At 40.7% G+C, this 22,016-nt stretch overlaps 1 protein-coding gene across 1 annotated transcript in view; it reads right to left on the bottom strand.

Moving 5' to 3' along the window:
* The window catches only part of NUP160 (nucleoporin 160), a 46,982-nt gene extending 25,285 nt beyond the window's left edge, over positions 1-21,697 (bottom strand). Inside the window, exons 1-12 of the mRNA XM_049096375.1 lie at positions 21,540-21,697; positions 21,162-21,273; positions 15,591-15,801; positions 14,787-15,009; positions 13,374-13,452; positions 12,757-12,871; positions 12,101-12,259; positions 5,652-5,729; positions 5,318-5,415; positions 3,915-3,999; positions 2,096-2,164; positions 178-261 (exon numbers count right to left, since the gene is read on the bottom strand). Of these exons, the coding sequence (XP_048952332.1) occupies positions 178-261; positions 2,096-2,164; positions 3,915-3,999; positions 5,318-5,415; positions 5,652-5,729; positions 12,101-12,259; positions 12,757-12,871; positions 13,374-13,452; positions 14,787-15,009; positions 15,591-15,801; positions 21,162-21,273; positions 21,540-21,639 (1,413 nt within the window). The 5' untranslated portion in view covers positions 21,640-21,697. The remainder of the gene's footprint in view (positions 1-177; positions 262-2,095; positions 2,165-3,914; positions 4,000-5,317; positions 5,416-5,651; positions 5,730-12,100; positions 12,260-12,756; positions 12,872-13,373; positions 13,453-14,786; positions 15,010-15,590; positions 15,802-21,161; positions 21,274-21,539) is intronic.
* Positions 21,698-22,016: the final 319 nt, after the last annotated feature.

Here is a 22,016-nt window from a genome sequence, read left to right as displayed (position 1 = left end):
GCCAAATGAATATCCTTTATGCATTACACCCTATAGACTATACATCTCTCTAATTCTCAAAAGGTTTAAACATGTATACTTCCTACCAATAAGGTCCAGTGAACAATGTGAACAATTCCTCAGCACCAATCTACCCTAGATCAAGAAATTACCATTCTTTCTCTACCCAAACCTCACCTCGCTTTCAACAGCTAAAGTGACTTCTTTCTTCAGTTCACTCCAGGAAAGATCGGACTTCCTCTCAGTTCCTCGACAGAAAATCTAAAATTAAGAGACATTTTAGAGTATTATGTACTACCTAAAACTGAATGAAAAATATTTCAATTTAGAAGGCACTGAGGCATTCTCAATACAATAGAAACTGAATATAGCTGAAATACCCATTTCTTTTTTAAGATTTTATTTATTTACTCATGAGAGAGAGAGAGAGAGAGAGAGAGGCAGAGACATAGGCAGAGAGAGAAGCAGGCTCCATGCAGGGAGCCCAATGTGGGACTCGATCCTGGACCCTGGGATCAAGCCCTGAGTCAAAGGCAGATACCCAACTGCTGAGCCACCCAGGCGTCACAATACCCATCTATTTCTAATACTGTAAGTAATTTCTGTATGTAAAAAATCACAAGTTTGAAATCATTTTTCTTTCTTTTTTTTGAAGTCATTTCTGTAGACCAGAGTAAACCAGAGATATACATGAATCTGACAGAATAATAACAGGGTACAGTTGGATTAGAAAAAGAAAAAACCTAGAAAGACTATTGCTCAGCTAGAAGGCAGATATAAAATGATGCTCAATACACACAACCAAGACTGGCACAAAAGCAAGCTGGAATTGGTCTTGTGGCTGGTCACTCTATTAGAAGTGAGTACTAGAGGAGAGCATGTAATAAATGCCTTAGGGATTGATTATTTACTATTTCAGTGTGCAAGAGATAGCATAACACATAAATTTAATTGTCAGCAAATAAAAAGTCTGATGGAATGAAAAGAAAAAAACCTCTTAGGAGAGAGTGACCATGTCACTCTGAAGTTTTAGCAGAGGGAAAAGAGAAAACATCCAATAAGCATATATTTAAGAATGTGTGTAAAAGAAAAGTCAAGGGTCTAGAAGGGGTATCACTTGAGAGAAAGTTAAGGAACAGGGTGTATTTAATCTGGAGAGAGACAATATGGGAGGATTTCTAAAATATTTGACTAGTTGCTTTTGAGCAAAGAGACATGTTTTAGGAAGTCCCCACCAAAAGGATAAGGACTAAATTTGATCCAATACTGGGAAGAGCTTTTATTTTTTATTAAATATTTTATTTATTTATTCATGAGAGACACAAAGAGAGAGAGGCAGAGACATAGGCAGACGGAGAAGCAGGCTCCCTATTTGCAATCCGTGAAGTCAATGGCAATTTAAAGAAGCCAAAGTGACTTTAAAGAATCCTTTTGTAAAGCATTAAGTGTCTCTTAAGGCATGTGACTTTTGAAGATTAGATTTTCAGAGGTTTTTTGATTCTGAACTAAGTCAGACCTTCACTGTATTAACAAAAGGGCAAAAATAGAGTACCATCAAAACTAAGAAAACATCTGAAATTTCTTTCAAGTACTGAGATTATATGCAGTATAGTATGGTATCTTTTTATAATACTATAAGCACAAATTTCTTTTTTACCACTGGCATGCTTCACTAGTTATTGGGAAAGTACTTAGAGGTCTATCTCCCTGTTGGGAGTCTTTACTTAATGGAAACAAATTTTTTTTACAATCACACTAATAAACACATGTATCTACAACTGCAAAAATAGGTTTGGTGTTTAGTGTATATAAAACAACAAAAGTTAATGGTAATCGTTTTTTTAAAGATTTTATCCATTTATTCATGAGAGACACAGAAAGAGAGAGAGGCAGAGACAGGCAGAGGGAGAAGCAGGCTCCATGCAGGGAGCCTGATGTGGGACTTGATCCTGGGACTCCAGGATCCCCCCTGGGTGGAAGGCAGGGGCTAAATCGCTGAGCCACCCAGGCGTCCCAACATTAATTATTAATTACACAATGATAATGACAAAATAAGAGGTAGTTTTAAATAAACATTAAATATTTTCTTGCTGACCTGTAAAGCTTTACATAAAGCTGCATTTATGAATCGTCCTGGTGTAAATAGATTCTGCAAATACATCTCCTGCAGAACAGTAAAACAAAAATTAATATTATTTAAAAAAAATTAACACCAAATAGATATAATTTAGAAAATTTTGAAGGAAGAATTCATCACAATAGCATCAACATTTGAGTTTCCATTATATGAACATGGCCTTTCTATATTTGAGCAATACCAAGTATTAGAGTAGTTCTATTCACACTGAGGAGACTGCAGTGCCTCTGAGTCAATTAGGCATGCTATAAGAAATCAGTGTGTTCTTCATGGAGTACTTCATAGAGTTCCACTGGGAAACAGCTTGTCAAATGCCAACCTTAAATGGGAAAGGCAAACCCAGTTTCTTGGTGATACACACAGGGAAGAGAACAATTAAACTAAACTGGCTTCTACACCATCCATAAAGTGTCTCACATATAAAAAAGAAACCAAGAATAGGCATTACATGTAAAAACAAACAAAAATTTGCAATAAGCTGTAGTTAGGGAAATGAAGTAGAAAGAAATAAAATGGTTAGTTGTATGTTGCCTAATTATTTTGCCCAAATTTTTAAATCAGATTTGCCAGGAAGTAGCAAACCTGACTGACCTTCATTCAAGTTTTTTTCTTTCTACTGAGGTTCTAGGGAATGACCTAGGGCCCCTCATCTTCAACCTCATTTTAACATGAAGACATCAACTGAAAGTTTTTGCTTCTACTTATCCTGAAGGCAGCTCTCTGAAAAACAGGGAGATTGGCCTGTTTTGCTCGCTATTGTATTACCTTTTAAAGTTCTTTTCTTTCTTTTTAAAAAAGATTTTATTTATTTATTAATGAGAGACACACAAAGAGAGGCAGACATAGGCAGACGGAGAAGCAGGTTCCCTGCGGGTAGCCACAGGCGGGACCCTGGGATCATGACCTGAGCTGAAGGCAGGTGTTCAATCGTTGAGCTACCCAGGCATCCCTAAAGTTATTTTCTTCATAGCATATATTGCTAACAGAATTTATCTGATTTCTAGTTTATATGCATATACCAACATGGTCAGTATAGTGGATACTTAGTGTTTATGTCTGCCCACGATCCACTTCCCTTCTTTTACTAACTAATCCCTAGCTTTCTCTGGGGAACCATTCCTCCTTGACCCATACTCAAACTGACTTTATCATCTCCACAGGAGCAAAAAGCAGATTGGACAGGTTTCTCATGCCAAGCCAGATTATTCTATTCCTTCGGCTCACTATGTCAGAAATCAGCATGGCTCAAGCCAGGTAAATGAGTCTATTTCAGGACCAGGGACAGAGGCTTTCTCTTTCCTCTGGGGTTGTTAAATTCCTGGAAGGCACATACTCAGGGAACCTTCCTGAGAATAAACCCATCAAGGAGGAAAGCAGAATAGAGACAAAGGAAAGATTAAGCTCTGAAAAGCATTGTTTCAGCCATGGCTGAAGCTAGGTAATTCTCAGCTTCTCAAATCAATAGGTTCCCCCCACTCCCTTTTCAAAGGTTTTATTTGACAGAGAGAGTGCAAGAGAGAGAGCATGAGCAGAGGGAGAGGAGGCTCCCCACTGAGCAGTGAGCCCGATCTCAGAACCCTGGGATCACGACCTGAGCCGAAGGCAAACGCTTAACTTGAGCCACCCAGGTGCCCCAATATATTTTCCTTTTAAGCCTAAGTCAGTTTGAGGTTTCTTTCACCTGCAGCTGAAAGAACTTGGACTAATACAACTGATTCTTCTCAAACTAATGATCAGAGTAAATCATACCCTTATATAAAACTTTAATGTTGCTTACTCTGGGGTCTTGATCATCTCTGAGAATGATCTCTTCCTCTGGCAGAGAGTGCATAAAAACCGAATTCCATTGACCTGCAGCATTACTACAGGGAAAAAAAAAGGCCATCAGTCTACATAAAATTAACTAAAAGCTTATGCTGTTGATTTTTTTAAAAAATATTTAATTATTTATTTGTTTGAAAGAGAGGGAGGACAAGTGGAGAGGAGAGGCAGAGGGAAAAGCAGACTCCCTGTGAGCAGGGAGCCCAATGTGGGGCTCAATCCTAGGAGCCTGAGATCATAACCTGAGCTGAAGGCAGATGCTTAACTGACTGAGCCACCCAGGCACCCCTGCTGTTGATCTTTCAAGTCTTAAAATAAACAAACAAACAAACAAACTTATTTTCAGCAGTTTGTCTTTACAGAAGTATCTTAGTTTAACAGGCATCCTCCTGAAATTAAAACACTAATCACAAATCTACAAATAATAGCTTACTTATAGTGTACATTTACTATATATTAGACACTATGCTAAATGTAGTTAAGGGTATTACTCATGTAAGCCTTATGGTAACTCCAAAGGATGTTTTAACCCCATTTTGCAGATGGTGAAAGTGAGGCTTAGGGCATCTCACAGCTACTCAGTTTCACAACCAGACTCAAACTCTCATCTGATACCAGAGTCTTTGCTTTTTACCACTTTGTTGAATGCTATCTATAAGGAGTACTCTCATATTTTCTGAGCTGTGGCTCAACTATTCCTATAGTTCTGTTCTAGAATACAGGATTAAGAGAGATCCCTAAGGTTTAATTAGTTTAGTTAAGGAGTTAAATTGTATTCCAGGGAATCCTACACAAATTATTTCAGGGGTATACCAATGTTTGATTCAAAATTATTTCTTTAATGTATTTTGTAACTACTAAAGCATTTTATACTATTATCCTGTACACTAAAAATATTAGAGACCTAATATACATAATATTAGTTATTATCAACACGTTAAGTTGTGTTACGGTTTGAAAAGCACTATACTTATACAATCAATTTCTCTTCTTATTAGAAAGTTGAGAACCCAAAGGGGCTGCAATATCTTTTGGAAGTTGTGGCTGTCAGAAACATTGTGTTCAGAAGCAAAGAAAACTCCCAAATTACAAGTATTTCGGGTACATACCATTTCTCTCAAGAAATATGGTATTTTATCTCATTCCAACCCTAAGTACCCTTCATTTTGTTCTAAAACCAAAAAGTAAGAAATAACACAAAATACAAAAGAGTTTCAGAAAATAGATAACAACTGGCGAACCCAGGGCTGAATCCTTTCAATGCAAACACTTGACTTTGGTTACATAAAAATCTCTGCTGTTTTCTAAGTATCAAACTCCTTGGGGTGAGGCAGCATGACAGAAGTAAGTGATCCATACTGTTCATAGTTGATGTATTTCACAACTGTTTGGTTCTCAGCATCATGCCACATGGCCCAGATATCTGTAGAGGTGATGGCAAAGTCAATCAGTGTCTCCTACAGGGAAATGTGGGGAAAAAGAGGTTAAAATAAGAAAGATTAATAGCTTATAGTAACTTAAATTTTTATCAAGATGAGAAGTAAAAACATAAAAAAAAAGAGTACCATGGAATTTTGTTTGCATATATTGTTAAATATTCCATTTTAAGATTTCCATCCCTTTATAACATAGTTGCATCAGTCAGTATGTCTTTCCAGTATGTGCATGATATGCAAAGAATGATCCAACCTACCTGAGAAGTGAATAGGGAAGAAATGTGATCTAGACTATAGCGGTTGTTCTCAGTGCTCACCAGTTGGAAAATGCAGAACTGTCGAAACATAAGTTGATAATTTATTACTCGAAGTAATCAACATGCTACTTTCCTTTTTTTTCTTTTTTTTTTTTTTTAAACTTTTATTTATTTATGATAGGCACACAGTGAGAGAGAGAGAGGTAGAGACACAGGCAGAGGGAGAAGCAGGCTCCATGTACTGGGAGCCTGACGTGGGATTCGATCCCGGATATCCAGGACCGCGTCCTGGGCCAAAGGCAGGCACCAAACCGCTGCACCACCCAGGGATCCCAACATGCTACTTTCCTAAGAGTTAGAAACATTCAGAAACCAATATTTTAAAAAAATGTGGTAAAATACCCAAAACATTTACCATCCTAACCATTTTTAACCTATAGTCCAGTAGTGTTAAATACATTCACATTATTGTGCAACCTCTCTCCAGACCTTTTCTCATCTTGTAAAATTGAAACTATACTAATAATTAAACAGCTGCACACTCCCCTCTCCCTCCAGCCCCCATCACCTACCATTCCACCTTCTGTCTCTATGAACTTGACTGCTCTAGGTACCTTAACAGTATTTTCTTTTTTGTGACTGGCTTACCTCACTTAGCATAACATCCTCAAGGTCTATCCATGTTGTAGCATGTATCAGAATTTCTTTTCTTTTTAAGGTTGAATAACATTCCATTTTATGTATAAATAATTTTTGTTTATTCCTTCATCTGTCAAGGAAGACTTGGGTTGTTTCTGTCTTTTGGCTATTGTAAATAATGCTATAAATATGTCTTTGAGACTTTGCTTTGAATTCTTTGGGGTATAAACCCACAAGTGGAATTTGCTGGATCACAGGGTAATGCTATGATCAATTTTTTGAGGAACTGACACACTGTTTTCTACAGTGGTTGCAACATTTTGCATTCCCACCAGCAATGCACAAGGGTTTCGATTTCTCCATATCCTTGTCAACCCTGCTATTTTCTGGGGTTTTTTTGGATAGTAGCCATCCCAAGTGTGTAAGGTGGTATCTCATTATGGTCAGAAGCCTGTTTTTAAGTTTCTATTTTTGCTAAAGTACCAGAGATAATTAATTAATTTGAGAGAGAGAGAGAGAGAGAGAGAGAGAGAGAGAGAGAGAGAGAGAGAGAAGGCACATAGGGAGAGAATCTTCAAGCAGACTTCCCATTGAGTACGGAGCCCAATGTGGGGATCAATCTCATGACCCATGAGATCATGACCTGAGTCAAAACGAAGAGTTGGCTGCTCAACCAACTGAGGCATTCAAGTGCCCTATACTAGGGACAATTTAAAATATATGTGAGGGCAGCCTGGGTGGCTCAGCGGTTTAGCGCCGCCTTCAGCCCAGGGTGTGATCCTGGAGTCCCAGGATCGAGTCCCATGTCGGGCTCCCTGCATGGAGCCTGCTTCTCCCTCTGCTTGTGTCTCTGCCTCTCTCTCTCTCTGTGTGTGTCTCTCATGAATGAATTAAAAAAAAAAAAATATGTATGTGAAATAGAAATCAGTATTAGTTAACCCTTACAAAAACAAAACTCTAAAATCAAGTACAGTATTTAATTCTACTACCAAAACAGAAATTTTCAATTTCAAAAATGATATTTAATAGATATTTTCTTTTGAGATTTATTTGACAGAGAGAGAGAGCATGCACAAGTAGGCAGGGTAGCAGGCAGAGTGGCAGGCAGAGGCAGAGGGCAAAGCAGGCTCCCTGTTGAGCAAGGAGCCCGATGTGGGGCTTGATTCAAGGACCCTGTGCTCATGTCCCAAGCTTAAGGCAGACACTTAAACCAACTGAGCCATCCAGGTGCTCCTAAGGGATATTTTAAATATTTTTTTCTGGATGAAGAAAATTCACCATAAATTGATGAGTGACAATGGTTCTGTCTTTATAACACAAGCAACTGTCCATTAGAAAGTAGTAAAAGAAAAATATACAGTGAGAGTCCCTTTTGGGAAAAAAATAAGAATCCATAAAAAATGAAAAACAAATGCAGTGTTTATATTCACCCTAGCCTAAAGCTGTATTTTACAAGTTGCAGGTCTCAACTCCTTAGTGGGATATAAATCAGTAGGTCTCAGCCAGTATTCAAAAAAAAAAAAAAAAAGAAAAAAAAAAGAAAGAAAGAAAAAAAAAAGGGACACCTGGGTGGCTCAGTGGTTGAGTGTCTGCCTTAAGGCCCAGGGCATGATCCTGGAATATGGGTATCGAGTCCCACATCAGGCTCCCCGCATGGAGCCTGCTTCTCCCTCTGCGTAGGTCTCTGCCTCTCTCTTTTTCTCGGTCTCTCATGAATAAATAAATAAAATCTTTAGAAACAAACAAATAAAAAAAACAAAGTATCAGAGTTCATCAGTTCATTACTCCCAGTAAAGGTTAAGTATGTTTCATGAAAATATTTGTTACATGTCCATCATCACAATGTATACTCAGTAGCAAAGCAAGATATATCTTATTATAGATTCTAGCTGAAAAACGAGTTGGAAAAATGCTGGACTAGTGTAGAGCTTCTCAAACTGCCTGTGGTAAAGGATTAGTTTTTTTTGTTGTTGTTGTTGTTTTTAAATTTTCAACCTGTTGCAGATTGATACTTTTATAAAATAGAGAAACCTTGAATGTGGATGTCTGTAGCAAAGTAAAACCACTAAAAATGTCTAAAAGTTTTCTCTCACTTCTGCAGTTATTTTACTGCAACCTGGTAACCAAGAATTTGTGGTCCAGGACCATTCCACAGATCACACACCATAGGTCTACAGAACTTCTGAGAGTTGTATTAGTGTCTTAGGTGGAATACAAGTGGCATGTCTATAATATCAATGAGAACAAGAAACTGGGAATGACCAAAGAAATACACTTACTAATGAATTAGAATCCAAAGAACCAAAAGAGAAACAAGAAACAAATGAAATTAATAGAAATGGATGTAAAATATTACAGATAAAAGAAAAACTTCAACTGTGCAGATTAGCAGGAAAAAACAGGCTGTAGAGCAGTTTTTATAAAGGGGAAAAAGAAGGACTACAAGCTTATCTGATTTTAGGCTTCACTGATAGAAACATAATGCTCAAAACAAAGGAAATAATAGCTCTGTTCAGGAGTGCCTGGGTGGCTCAGGTCATCATCTCAGGGTCACCCCCCCCCCCCCGACCCCCTGCCTAGGGCTCTGTACTCAGCGGGGAAACTGTTTGTCCCTCTTCATTCCCTCCCTTCTCTGCCGCTCATGTGTTCTCTCTTTCGCTCTCAAAGAAAGAAAATCTTAAAAAAAAAAAAAAAAAGCTCTGCTCAATTTGACAGTACTCCTACATTCAATTTTGAATCTTTTAGCCTGCTTCTGAAAATGTAGGCCACAGACTGCTGAAACAGGGAGGAGGCTGAAATCCTTTCCTTTTTAATTTTTTTCTGAAGTATTCTCTATATCCAATATGAGGCTCAAACTCACGTCCCTGAGATCAAGAGTCACATGCTATACCAACTGAGCCAGCCAGCCCCTTGACCCCTTTCAAGGCTGAAAATCTTTTCATAATAATACCGCATTATTTGCCTTTTTCACTGTGTTGATATTTTTGCATTGATGATGCAAAAGCCCAAATACAGGGTAAAATTACTGGTGTTTTAACATGAATCAAGGCAATGGCACCAAACAGAATGCCCTTTCATGATAAAAACACTCAATGAACTAGGAGTAGAAAGAATTTTTTTTTAAATTTTTTATTTATTTATGATAGTCACAGAGAGAGAGAGAGAGAGAGAGAGAGAGGGGCAGAGACATAGGCAGAGGGAGAAGTAGGCTCCAGGCACCGGGAGCCTGACGTGGGATTCGATCCTGGGTCTCCAGGATCGCGCCCTGGGCCAAAGGCAGACACTAAACTGCTGCGCCACCCAGGGATCCCAAGAATTTCCTCAACATGATAGAGCATTTATGAAAAATGCACAGCTAACATCATCCTCGATGGTGAAACACCGAAAGCTTTCTCCCCTAGATCAGCAACAAGACAAAGATGTAAGCTCTCCCTACTTCTGTTCAATATTGTACTGGAAGATCTATCCAGGGCATTTAAAGGGGGGGGGGGGGGAAGGCATTCAGTTGATTCAATTGGAAAGAAAGTAATAAAATTTTATTTGCAGATGAGGTTATCTTGTATATGAGACATTCTGAGGGGGTGCCTGGGTGGCTCAGTCAGTTCAGTGTCTGCCTTTAAGTTGCTGGGATTGAACTCCGTATCAGGCTCCCTGCTCATGTTCTCTGTCCCTCTCTCTGCTCATGCGTGCTCTCCCTCTCTCAAATCAATCAATCAACCTTAAAAAAAAAAAAGACATTCTGAAGATTCTACTGTATCAGTATCAGAACAGAAAAACTCAGCAAAGTTGCAAGATACACGATCAATATACCAATACCAACTGTTTTTCTATAAACTTGCATTGTGCAATGTAAAAATTGAAAAAAATTAGTAATTTTATTTCAATAATTGCATTTATACCAGTATTAAAAGGAATAAAATACCTAGAAATAAATTGATCAAAAGAACTGCAAAACTTACACTCTGAAAACTACAAAACATCATCCATGTTTACAGACCAAAAGGCTTAATAATACTAAGATGGCAATATTTTTCAGTATCATCTATAGAACCAACATAATCTCTATGAGAATCTGTCAAATAATAAGAAATATATATATATATTTCCCTGGCTCCTGACACTGAACTAAAACGCTTGTAATTTCCTGAGTGATAGAATGATAGGAACATCTTATACAGAACTCCTAAATCCCTTGGAATTTCCTGGATGATAAAAGACTTTTTTTTTTTAATTAAATAATGCCTCCATAAAAACCCCTAAAGTATGGTATGGGGAGAGCTTCCAGATTGATGAACACACCCATGTGCCAAGAAGGTGGCACACCACAACATGACAGGGACAGAGGCCTCTGAAATCAGGACACTTTTGGACCTCACCTATATACTTCTTCATCTATTTGTTCATCTATATCCTTTATCACATGGTAAGTTGGCAAATGTAAGTTAGTATTTTCCTGAGTTCCATGGGCTACTCTAGGAAATTGAGACCAAAGACAGGTCATGGGATGAATCAAGAGCCCAAGGAAGTAAAGGGACACCTGGGTAGTTCAGTCAGCTGAACATCCAACTCTTGGTTTTGGCTCAGGTCATCTCAGGGTTGTGAGACAGAGCCCTGCATTGGGCTCTGCACTCAGCAGAGAGTCTACTTGGGATTTTTTCACTCGCTCCTGCTCTGCAGCCCCCACCCCCCAGCCTCTCTCCCTTTCTCTCAAATCAATCAATCAATCAATCAATCTTAAAAACAAAAAGAGCCCAAGACAGTAAAAAGAGTATCCACATTTGGCTTAGAGTATAGATGCATGAGTAAGGTATAGGGTTCCACACATATGGAAGGCCTGGTATAGGGTGAAAACTCAAGCAGGATGAGGAGGGGGTCCACACAAAGTAGCAGTCTGTACCAGTGATCAGAGCCCAAGGGGAAAGAGGGGTGTCCACTGAATGGGGGTGGCAGAGTCTCAGCCCAAAGATAGTAAAGAAGGCATCCATATAGAGGGGCAACCTGTAGTTGGGCATCAGAGCCCAACAGGAGTGAAGGGGGCACCCAGATGGGCACCTCCAGCATAGTGAGCCTACCTCACTGGAATATTATTAGGATTAAATGGATAATATGTGTAAATGGATAATATGTGAGTCCAGAGTAAGCACAGTCCTAAGTATTTGCTATTAATGTACATAAGGGGCCTGGCATCATGCCAAACTATCCAACAAATGGTTGTTTATTATATAATTATACCATTTTATTACACCCTAAATACCTCATCTACACACAACTTGTGTTTGGAAGATGAACAAAATTATTTCTAAAAATTAATTTCCGGGACACCTGGGTAGCTCAGAGGTTGAGCATCTGCCTTTGGCTCAGGGTGTGATCCCCATCCCGGGATCAAGTCCCACATCGGGCTCCCTGCGAGAAGCCTGCTTCTCCCTCTGTCTGTGTCTCTGCCTCTCTCTCTCTGTATCTCTCATGAATAAAAAAAATCTTAAAAAAAAAATTAATTTCCCTCCAACCACTCAATAACACCTATTTCCCTTTCATAAATCCATTTTTTCCACCCAGATGTCCAAATTGGCTCTTTCTTGTTTGGCTTTAACTTTTCCTTTCAAATTCCTTTAAACTCTCTATTCCCTTTCATCTTGACTTCTTCAAGATCTTTTAATTCACATGTTAGCACAAGACCCCTCCTCTCCACAGAAACAACACTTGAAGTACCTACACTGGTGTGAAGAGTTAAATAGATCCAGTAACTCTAAGCTATTTCCTCACATCAGTACATATAGCATAGCTTGACAGATGTCTTAGTTGTTTCATACCTGTCCTTGTTTTGGCGCATGCATGTATACCCCTACATAGAGTCCCATTGAAGGGGAATAAGCAAGTCGTAATTTATGTCCAGTTCCAGCAGCAAGCCGAAGATCTTTAAAGGTAGGAACATACTCCAGCATGTCGGCTGCCATCAGGCACATTTGGTCCTGCCCAAGATGAGTCAACAAGTAGCGTCAAAGAATATCCAAGCTAGAAAAACAAACTCCTCTTTTAAAGGATGCACCCATGACATCTACCACTCCTCCTCTTTTATCTGTTGAGGGACACTACAGGTTTTTTTAAAGGCTGAGATGAAAATCTCTTCAGTCTGATAAAATCATTAACTGTTTTATGAATCTTAAAAACTATTTTATCGACTTGCATTTAAAAATGACATTTGTTCCTTTTTAAAAGTTTTATTCCTCTTAAGTGAAGAGTATTTTCTACTATTTTAATCCTGTAGGATTCATAATTTTAAAAATATATATAAAAGAGGAGAAATGTGTGAAAAATAAAGCTAAATGGAATTGAGTCTAGAAATGGCTCATGATTTCCAAACAAAGTGATCTTAATAATCTTTGAGAGAAACAGCAAGATTGACCTCAATTTTCTTATAATTCACACTCCTATTTTAACTTCCAGTAACTATAAATGTAGTATTTACCTTATAAGACCACATTCGTAGTTTATGATCCTGGCACAGAGCAAAGATGAAGGCATCGTGCTCGACACAATGGACAGCAAGAGCAAAGGGACGATCTGAAGGCCCCTGATCACCTCTAAAAACATAAGGCCTGATTTTAGGGTTTTAGTATTATAAATATTGGACTAGAATTTGTAATTAAAAAGATAAAATACAGCCTTAAATGTACACTCTTAGTCAACAGAAAAAGCCAGGCACTTGCGTACTGGTGTAAGACTATTTTCTATTTGACTTAAAATAAATCACTATGATACTTTTAAAAAGGTTCTACATAAGACAGGAATAGACTTCTAATCATCAAAAACTTTCTATTTCTAATATTACATAAAATTGGATTTGGTAAGTCAGGGCAGAGCTCTGAAAAGAATATTGTGAGGATATATACAGAAAATCACTTTTTGCTATCAAGTTATCCAAAGTGTGGCTCTCCTAAGATAGAATGTGATGTTTTACAGACTCCTCTCCTTTCCAGTATGATGCTTCTCTGCCTTAAGGAAGACTGGAATTACTAATAGGTGCTGACCAGTGCAAACATTAAATTCTTGGGCCCTTTGATTTACCTACCAGCCACCACTTACCTGATGGCTGTTGGCATCCAGCCTATAAGCAGTCGTTGCATTACTGAACTCTGTTTCAGTTCCACAACTGACACCATCCCTACAAGATTGAAAATAGACCAATGATATCCAAGGAACCTCTTGACCAGACGCAGAGAAACCCAACAACAAGAAGGATGCAACCACGAATCAGGGCCTTACAAAAGATGACAAGCTTCTATGTTTCTATACTAAAAAAGTTTTAAGATGCAGCCTATCCACATACATCCCACTTAAAATACTCTGAATCATTACTGGATCAATAAAAATAACACTCACCTATTCCTAGGGCAAATTTGTGCCATTTATAAACAGTAACTCTACTGCTCAGAACAATCATTCTTTCCAAAAGAATCACTGGTTTCCTTTCATGTGCCAGGCACAGTTCTAGGTACTGAAGATGTAGTAGTAAACAAAACATAAAAAACCATCTATCCTCATAGAACTTACATTCCACTGGGAGGAAGGCAGAAGCTGAGACAGTAAACAAATTAAGCAGAATGGTAATAGGTGAAAACAGAGAATACTGGGGTGGGGGATGCATGTGTATGTATGTGCAGTTTGGAAAGGGTGGTCAAGGAAAGCCTCACACTGAGGAATCACTGATTAAAGACTTAGAGGAGTTGAGGGAATGAGGCAACTAGCTAGTAGCTGGAGAAAGACTATCTCAGGCAAAAGCCCTGATGGAGGATTGTGCCCGGTATGTTCAAGGAACTGCAAGAAGGCATGAGGCTAGTGCATAGAAGGTGAAGGGAAAGAGAAGCTGAGGTTAGAGAGGCAGCAGGGGGTCACTGTAAAGCGATACAAGGACTTTGGTTTTATTCAGAATTAATTAAGAACAAACCCTTATTCAAGGGCTTTGAGCAATGAAGTGACAGGACTCTACTAAGGTTTTAAATGTGTAGGTCTGTCCCAAAAGTCTCTGTAGAGAGGTAAGTACGGATCTGAGGGATACTTAGGAAGCTAATGCAATAACCCAGGCAAGAGATAGTGGTGACTTGGAGCAGGTTATCAGCAGCAAACTTCCTTGTGTCAATTAATTTAATTATAGAACCTCAACCTGAAGATAGATAACTAGTCAATTTGTCTCTACTACAGGCCTCAGAATAGGCTATCTTACAGTCATCTGTCTTCCCACACTCCAAAGGTTTACAATTCCTCATCCACTGTATAAAATCTTTCCTTCTCAGAAAACAAAAAACAAAAACCCAGTAAAAGCATTAGACTCCTTAGGTAAGCAACACTGAGTGATCATTTAAAGGGTGTAGAGAGGCGATTCCTGCCTTGGATGATGGATATGGACTTCTAAGGTGTTTTAATGCCAATATTCCTTCTTTAAAATTAAGTCCAAGTTCAGTTCCCATTTTTTTTTTTTTTTTCAGTTCCCATTCTTACCAGGTATGTCATAAGGAGGCAGTTTAAGAACAAAGATTCCCCCAGAAGCAGATGGTAGAGCAAACAGAGCCTCCCCATCATTGCTAAGCCAGGCTGCCGAGGTGGTAGAGTTAGGGGAGAGTCCAGGTACTGCGGGAATCAGTTGAGAGTTGCAAGGATCCCTGAAGTCAACTTTTCCAATGTCAGTAAATATGGACTGCATCTGACTTTCAATTACCAACTCCTGTGGAATAATGAAAAAGAAAAATCCATTAAATCAGAATACGCTGAATTTTCCTCAGTTCCTTTCAACCCTGCTATAAAAGTTTTTTTTTTTTTTAAAGATTTTATTTATTTATTTGAGAGAGTGAGCATGCACACCTGCATGAGCAGGGGGAGGGGCAGACAGAGAGGGAGGATGTGGCCATGTCTTGCTCAGCAAGGAGCCTGAAACAGGGGTGGATCCCAGGACTCCGGGATCATGACCTGAGATGAAGTCAGATGCTTAACTAACAGAGCCACCCACGTGCCCCTACAAGTCTTTTAAGTAAGAAATAATTGAGCCTAAAAGGAAAGGTAGTTCTTTTTTTTTTTAAATGATTTCTTCAACTTAAAAATGTATCTCATCATTTTATTTTATTTTTTTTATTTATTTATTTTTTTTTGTATCTCATCATTTTAAATAGTAACTATCAAAGTATGCTTGGTGAGGGCTAATAAAGCCAATTTTCCTTCAATTTCCAAAGGATATTGCTCCAGCATTAAATTTCTGACAGCCAGAAAAGTAATTTGGGATACAAAGGATATTACACTTAACCAACTTACACTCCTATACATCCGGGAAGGGTGTGGTAAAAGTAATCTGTGCACTGTTTGATTGGTTAATATCAAGATTATCACATGATTCTGAGTCTCAGAGATGTGAACCCCTCCAGGTAAGAGGCTGCAATTTTGGAATTTGAGGCGAACTGTATTATTCAACAGATTTACATCCAGTGACTCTTCCACCAGCTCCAATGTATCTCCAGAGGTCTTCCTATTAAAAAAGAGACATTTGTTTACAAAGTTTATGCTTTTCTTTCTGAGTGTTGCTTTGAAATATATGGGAGTAGTTTCCAAGTGAACTTTCCTAATTTGAAAGCTCTGGGTAAATAAATTCAGATCAACTTTTACAATCCGAACCATCACAATACGTTGACTTACAAAACATAGAACATAAAATTCAAATCTTATTACGATAAAGCCATTTCCAAACTTGATGGCCCGTTTATTTAGAATGATGATACTCAATGGAATTAAGTCCCACTATAAAGAAATCCACACCGCACACCTCCATCACTTGCAATGAAACGTGGTCTCCACTATTAGTACCACAGCATCATACTATAGTGACCTTAATAAATTTGACTATTTCCCCTTCTATGACTTGTTCCTGCTGGGATGCAGGGCAGACTTCTTCAGGTGCATCTCTGCCATATGGTAGCTTTGAATCATAGAAAACACCATGCTGGGAAAGCCCTAACTTCTCATCACCTTGTGTACCATACTGCCTGCATACTTCCCCAAAGAACAAGTCTTCCAGCAATTTGAGGGCAATCTCTGACTTTCTCAAGTATGTCCTTCCTGCATCCATCTCTCCTTCTTTAAAACTTTCTCTCCATAGTCAGATATGCTCTTCCCTGGCTGCTCTCTATCGCCCTGTTCCTGCCATGATGTAGCTATTCCAGTATCTTTCTCCTCTGTGGCCATGTCTTGTCTACTTCCTCGCCTCCCTCATACTCTCCCACCTGCCATCTTCTCACCAATGTCACCACACCAATTCCACTGGATTCCTCAGTCTTGCTCCTACTTGACCTCTTAGCAGCATTCCACATACTTGACCATGCTGTCCTGAAGTCTCTTGATTTCTGTGATACTACCCTCTCCTGGTTTTATTCTCCTATCTCTAGGCGTTCTCTCTCTTCTTTGACCTGACTCCTACTTTTTATTTCCTCGAACCCTGATCCTGGGTCATCTTATCTGCTTACTGTACATATTCTCTCAAGGCATATCTCATCTACTCCCAAAGCTGTACGTACCATGTGAACTCTGACGATTTCCTCAGGCTACCTTCTACTAACTCATGGTATGGCATCAGCACAGTTTTCTGGATCCTCATCTTCATCTCTGAGCAATTGCTTCACTCTCCTGCCTTATGGTTAAAGGTAGGTCCTGGATCTTGCCTGAGGACCCCCTTCCCACCTGCCTTCTCTAATGGTGGTAAGCTTTCTCTATCACACTCCCTGTAGGGAGGGGTTCTCAAGGTAGAGCACAGTTGTCCTGCTTGCTCGTCACTGTCACTCTGGGTTCCTCCTTCCCTGCCCAAGCCACTCAGCTCTCAAGTGTGTGCAACTAGATACCACTTGTGACCCTTGCCCACTGCAGTTACCTACTGACCTCTTTCATTCTTTAAGGACTAGCTCCTTGCTCAGTCACTCCCACACTTCCTCTGACGTATCTTTTTTTTTTTTTTTAAGATTTTATTTATTTATCATGAGAGACACAGAGAGAGAGAGACAGAGACACAGGTAGAGGGGGAAGCAGGCTCCATGCTGGGCACCCGACGTGGGACTTGATCCCGGGTTTCTAGGATTACACCCTGGGCTGAAGTCGGCGCTAAACCACTGAGCCATCCGGGCTGCCCCCTCTGACATATCTATATTTTTTCTAACACCTCACTTTCTTCAGTTCCAATCCTTTAATGATTGCTGTTGACTGTGTATAAATATACTCTTCTATTTCTTCCACACCATTGCATGGTCCTCATGCTACCATTTGATTCCTCTGCTTCTCTCACAGCAATGCCCCTTACAGAGTTGTTGTTCTCATAACTCTTGTCCTCCTCTTCTCTCCAGAGCTCAGCCACTTTGGGTGTTTGTACCCCAATGGAGCAGTCTCTGACAAGCTCACCAATGACCTCCACCATTCAAAGGTCTATTTTCACTTCTCTGACTTATATGCAGTACTTAACAGTTTTTGATTCTTTTCCTTGAAATATTTCCCTTAGTTTCTGGGACACCATTCTTGTTTCATTCACCTCTTCCCTAGCTATTACTTTCCGGTCTCCTTATCTTCCTAAATACTGGAGTGCCCCCAGTGTTTAGTCCTCAGACCTCTTCTTTCCTCTCATCCACACAAGTTCTCATTCTACCCCACTCTGTAAGGACATTTAAGAGTGTCTGGAGATATTTCTGCTTGTCACAACTGGGAGGGGGGTGCTATTGGTCTGAACTGGGTGGAGACCAGGGATGCTGTTCAATTCTCTACAATGTACAGGGAAGTCCCCCACAAAAAGACTTTTCTGGCCCCAAATGCCAATAGTGCAGGTGATCTCTAGGTGATCTCATTCAGTGTAACAGCTTTATTTTTTTTTTAATTTTTTTTTAACTTTTATTTATTTATGACAGGCACACAGTGAGAGAGAGAGAGAGGCAGAGACACAGGCAGAGGGAGAAGCAGGCTCCATGCACCGGGAGCCCAACGTGGGATTCAATCCCGGGTCTCCAGTACCGCGCCCTGGGCCAAAGGCAGGCGCCAAACCGCTGCGCCACCCAGGGATCCCAAATGCCATCTAATGCCAGCAATCCCCAAATCTGTATCTTCAGCCCAAACTTTCCACTGAAGTGGCTACTGCTTCAACACTTCCACTTGGATATCTACCAGGGATTTCAAATGAAACCTGTCCCAAACAGAATGCCTAGAGTAGCACACCTGAAAAACACCTGCTTTACCTACACTCTTTTCCAACTCAATTAATGGCATCTCTGTAACTTCGTTGCTCAAGCCAAAAATCTGGAGGTCATTCTTGACTCTTCTCTTTTTGTATACCCTACATCTGATCCAGTAGTAATTCTAACAAACTCACCTTTAAAGCATATCCACAATCAGAATATTTCTCACTGCCTCTACCAGTACTATCCTGGTCTAAGCTGCCATCGTCTCTCATCTGGCCTGTGGCACCAACCTCCTAATCCGTCTCCTTGCTCCCAGTCTTTCCCTGCTATATACTCTGTTTTCAACATAACAGCCATAGCAATCCTCTAAAAACACAACTTAGATCATGTCACTTCTTCATTTAAAACCCTCCACTGGCTTCTTCCCATCTAACTCAGAGTAGAACTCAAAGCCTTAAAATTACCAACAAAGCCCTGATTTTGACTCTCGGCTACTTTATTGTTCTATCCTGTGATCACGCAGCTGCAGATTCCTGGCCCCTTGCCATTCTTTGAACAAATAAGCCCCTGTCTCAGGATTCTTCACATTTTGGTTCCTTTTTTTTAAAAGAAGGTTCTACCTGAAAATTTCATCCTCCAGATACCTACTTCCTCTGCTCAAATGTCAACTTATCACTGGGTCTTTCCCAAATAAAAGATCATCTCCTGCAGGCATCCCCTTTCCTTCTAACCTTGCTTCCCTGTTCTTTATTCCACTCATCACCAGACAAGCTGTACTTACTTATTTTGGGGGATTACTATTGTTTATTGCCTATCTCCTCCCATGAGAGTAGGGACTTTGTTTTGTTTCCTATTTTCTCAATCCCTAAACACTTACTAGAAAAGTATTTCTTTTCATTCTTCTTTTTTTTTTTTTAAGATTTTACTTTTATTTATTTATGAGAGAGAGAGAGAGAGAGAGAGAGATAGGCAGAGACACAGGCAGAGGGAGAAGCAGGCTTCATGCACAGAGCCTGATGTGGGACTCGATCCCAGGTCTCTAGGATCAGGCCCTGGGCTGAAGGCGGCGCTAAACCGCTGAGCCACCCAGGCTGCCTTAGAAAAGTATTTCTTAATTTTTATGTCTGACATAGGTCTTTCTTCTGAGCCTCATACCTATAAATATCAATGCCTACATGATATTTCTGAAGGGTTGCTACATAGGTACTTCAAATTTAATATATTTGAAAGAATTATTCACATCTATCCAAAATCCATCTTTTGTATATTAGTTAAAGGCAACCCTACTACCCAGTATCTTGTTAGTCATACCAGAAACCAGGGAACTGTCTTTGCTCCCTCCATTTCTCTTCCCATCTTCTACCCCACATTCAATCTATCACCAAGTTCTAGTAAAGCTACCTTCTAAATGCATGTTTTTTTTTTTTTTTTTTTTATTTATGATAGTTACAGAGAGAGAGAGAGGCAGAGACACAGGCAGAGGGAGAAGCAGGCTCCATGCACCGGGAGCCCGATGTGGGATTCGATCCTGGGTCTCCAGGATCACGCCCTGGGCCAAAGGCAGGCGCCAAACCGCTGCGCCACCCAGGGATCCCTAAATGCATGTCTTAAATCCATCTATTTCTCCTTTCCAAGATACTCCCACAACTGAGCCATTAGCACCTCTTACTTGAGACATTATAAAAACAAGATTTTTTTTTTTGTATCATACCTACCTAACCCAAATCCATTTTCCTAAACTGACTTTTTCTTAATGCAATTTTGATGATGTTAGTAATCAGTAACTCTTTAAGACCCTCCAATGATTAGTCAATGTACTTGGGAAAAAAATCCAAAATCCTTAGGAAGGATCTGCATCCTGCTTACCACCCCCGTCCCCACCCCATCTCAGCATCTCTCACATCACTTTCCAGTTCACCCGCTGAACTTAAGCCACAAAGACCACCAGTCAGTTGTCAAACCTGCCCAGTTCTTTCTACCTCATAGATTTTGCATATATGGTGATCCCAGCTGCTGGACTACTCTCTCCGCAACCCCCTGCCTGGCCAACTTTTCACGTCCTACAGATCTCAGGTTAAATGTGCTGTGAAGGCGTTTCTGTTCTACCAATAACATTTGGTCCTCTCATTAGCGTCTCACAGCCCCTACACTTTTCCTCCGAGGCAAGTAAGAAAAATTTATGTTTATACACCTATACTGTGGTCCCTTACTTTTCTGTCTTTTTCCTTCATAAAACTGCCCCATGAAAGGTGGCTCCACATCTTTTCTCAAACAGCTACAACTTCTTCCGTGATGGAAAACGTGGTTGCTTTTGTTCACCACTTCATCTCTAGTAAACTTAGCACCGTGCCTGACATGAAGAAGCTCAAATGTATTTGTAGAATGAAGAGAGCCGTAATACACTATAAAAACACAATGAGTTCAAGTTGAAAACTGGTCTCTGGGGCTTTATCCCATAAGCTTCATTTCCTCTGCTTCCAGTGCTGCCTGCAAAGGCATCTCTCCTAGACCTTTGCATTTCCTTAATTTTCTCCTGATTCAGCAATCAAGAGAAAACAGTCTTTCTCTTTTCCTGACTTGTCCATTTACCGCCTCGGAGAATGACACTCTTGGCAACAGCCGCGAAAATTCAAAGGCCCCAAAACCCGACCTTCCAGGGAGGTTGGGCGACCACAGCACTTACCAATGAATGAATCTATTTCTGGTGACGGAAAACAACTTGCCACTTTCCATATAGTAGAAGCCTCCCGCGCTCTCACTGTATTTCACGGCTCCAGCCAAGGCATTTGCAGTCCCTGCAAAAGGAGGGCGGTCAGCCTGCACACCCAGTTCTCTCGGGATGACAGAGACTGAGGGCGCTGAGAAAGCAGAGAGTGACGAATGACAATCCATACAGAGAGAAAAGGAAGAAAAGAGGACGAAGTAGGACACTACGGAAGCTCTGATCCCGGGACTATAGGCATGTGGACTTAGAGGAGTATGAACCGGGGGTCATGCAGGGACCCGTGGGAGGAGCCCGAGGGGAAGGATCGGATTTCATTCTCATTGGCTCTTTCCGTACCAATGCCGCAAACTGTGAATTCCCGAAAGTGTCTCGGCCTCTCGCGCTCAGCACCGCTGAGCTCCACGAAGCTCCGTTCCAGGGCTCCCGCCGCCGCCATCTTCCCGCCGCTGCCGCAAGGCCCGACGGGACGCGAGCCGGGCCGAGAGGCTACCGTCACTTCCGGGGGCGGGGCGGGCGGAGACGCGGACAGGTGAGGAGGCTGCGGAGGAGGGAGGGTGCTCCCGACCGCTCGTTACGAGGCTTTCCGTCAGTTGGCTGAGGAGCGAGAGTGGGCAGGAGGAAGCCAGAAGAGAAAGGGGCCGGGGGGCGTGGGGAGCCGACTGTGCTCGCGGGAACCTTCGCCCAGCCGGCTGGGACCCCCTCCCCGGGGGGCGGTACCCTCCTCCTCCTCCTCCTCCTCCCGGCGTCCTCAGGGCCGGGGGCGGGGCCGGGTTTGTTTCCATTTTGAAAACCCGGGCGCGGGCGGCGGGCTGC

This window comes from Canis lupus, chromosome 18 (assembly GCF_003254725.2).
Source record: "Canis lupus dingo isolate Sandy chromosome 18, ASM325472v2, whole genome shotgun sequence".
In the NCBI taxonomy this organism is placed as follows: Eukaryota; Metazoa; Chordata; class Mammalia; order Carnivora; family Canidae; genus Canis; species Canis lupus.
This window is presented reverse-complemented; position numbering and strand designations above follow the sequence as displayed.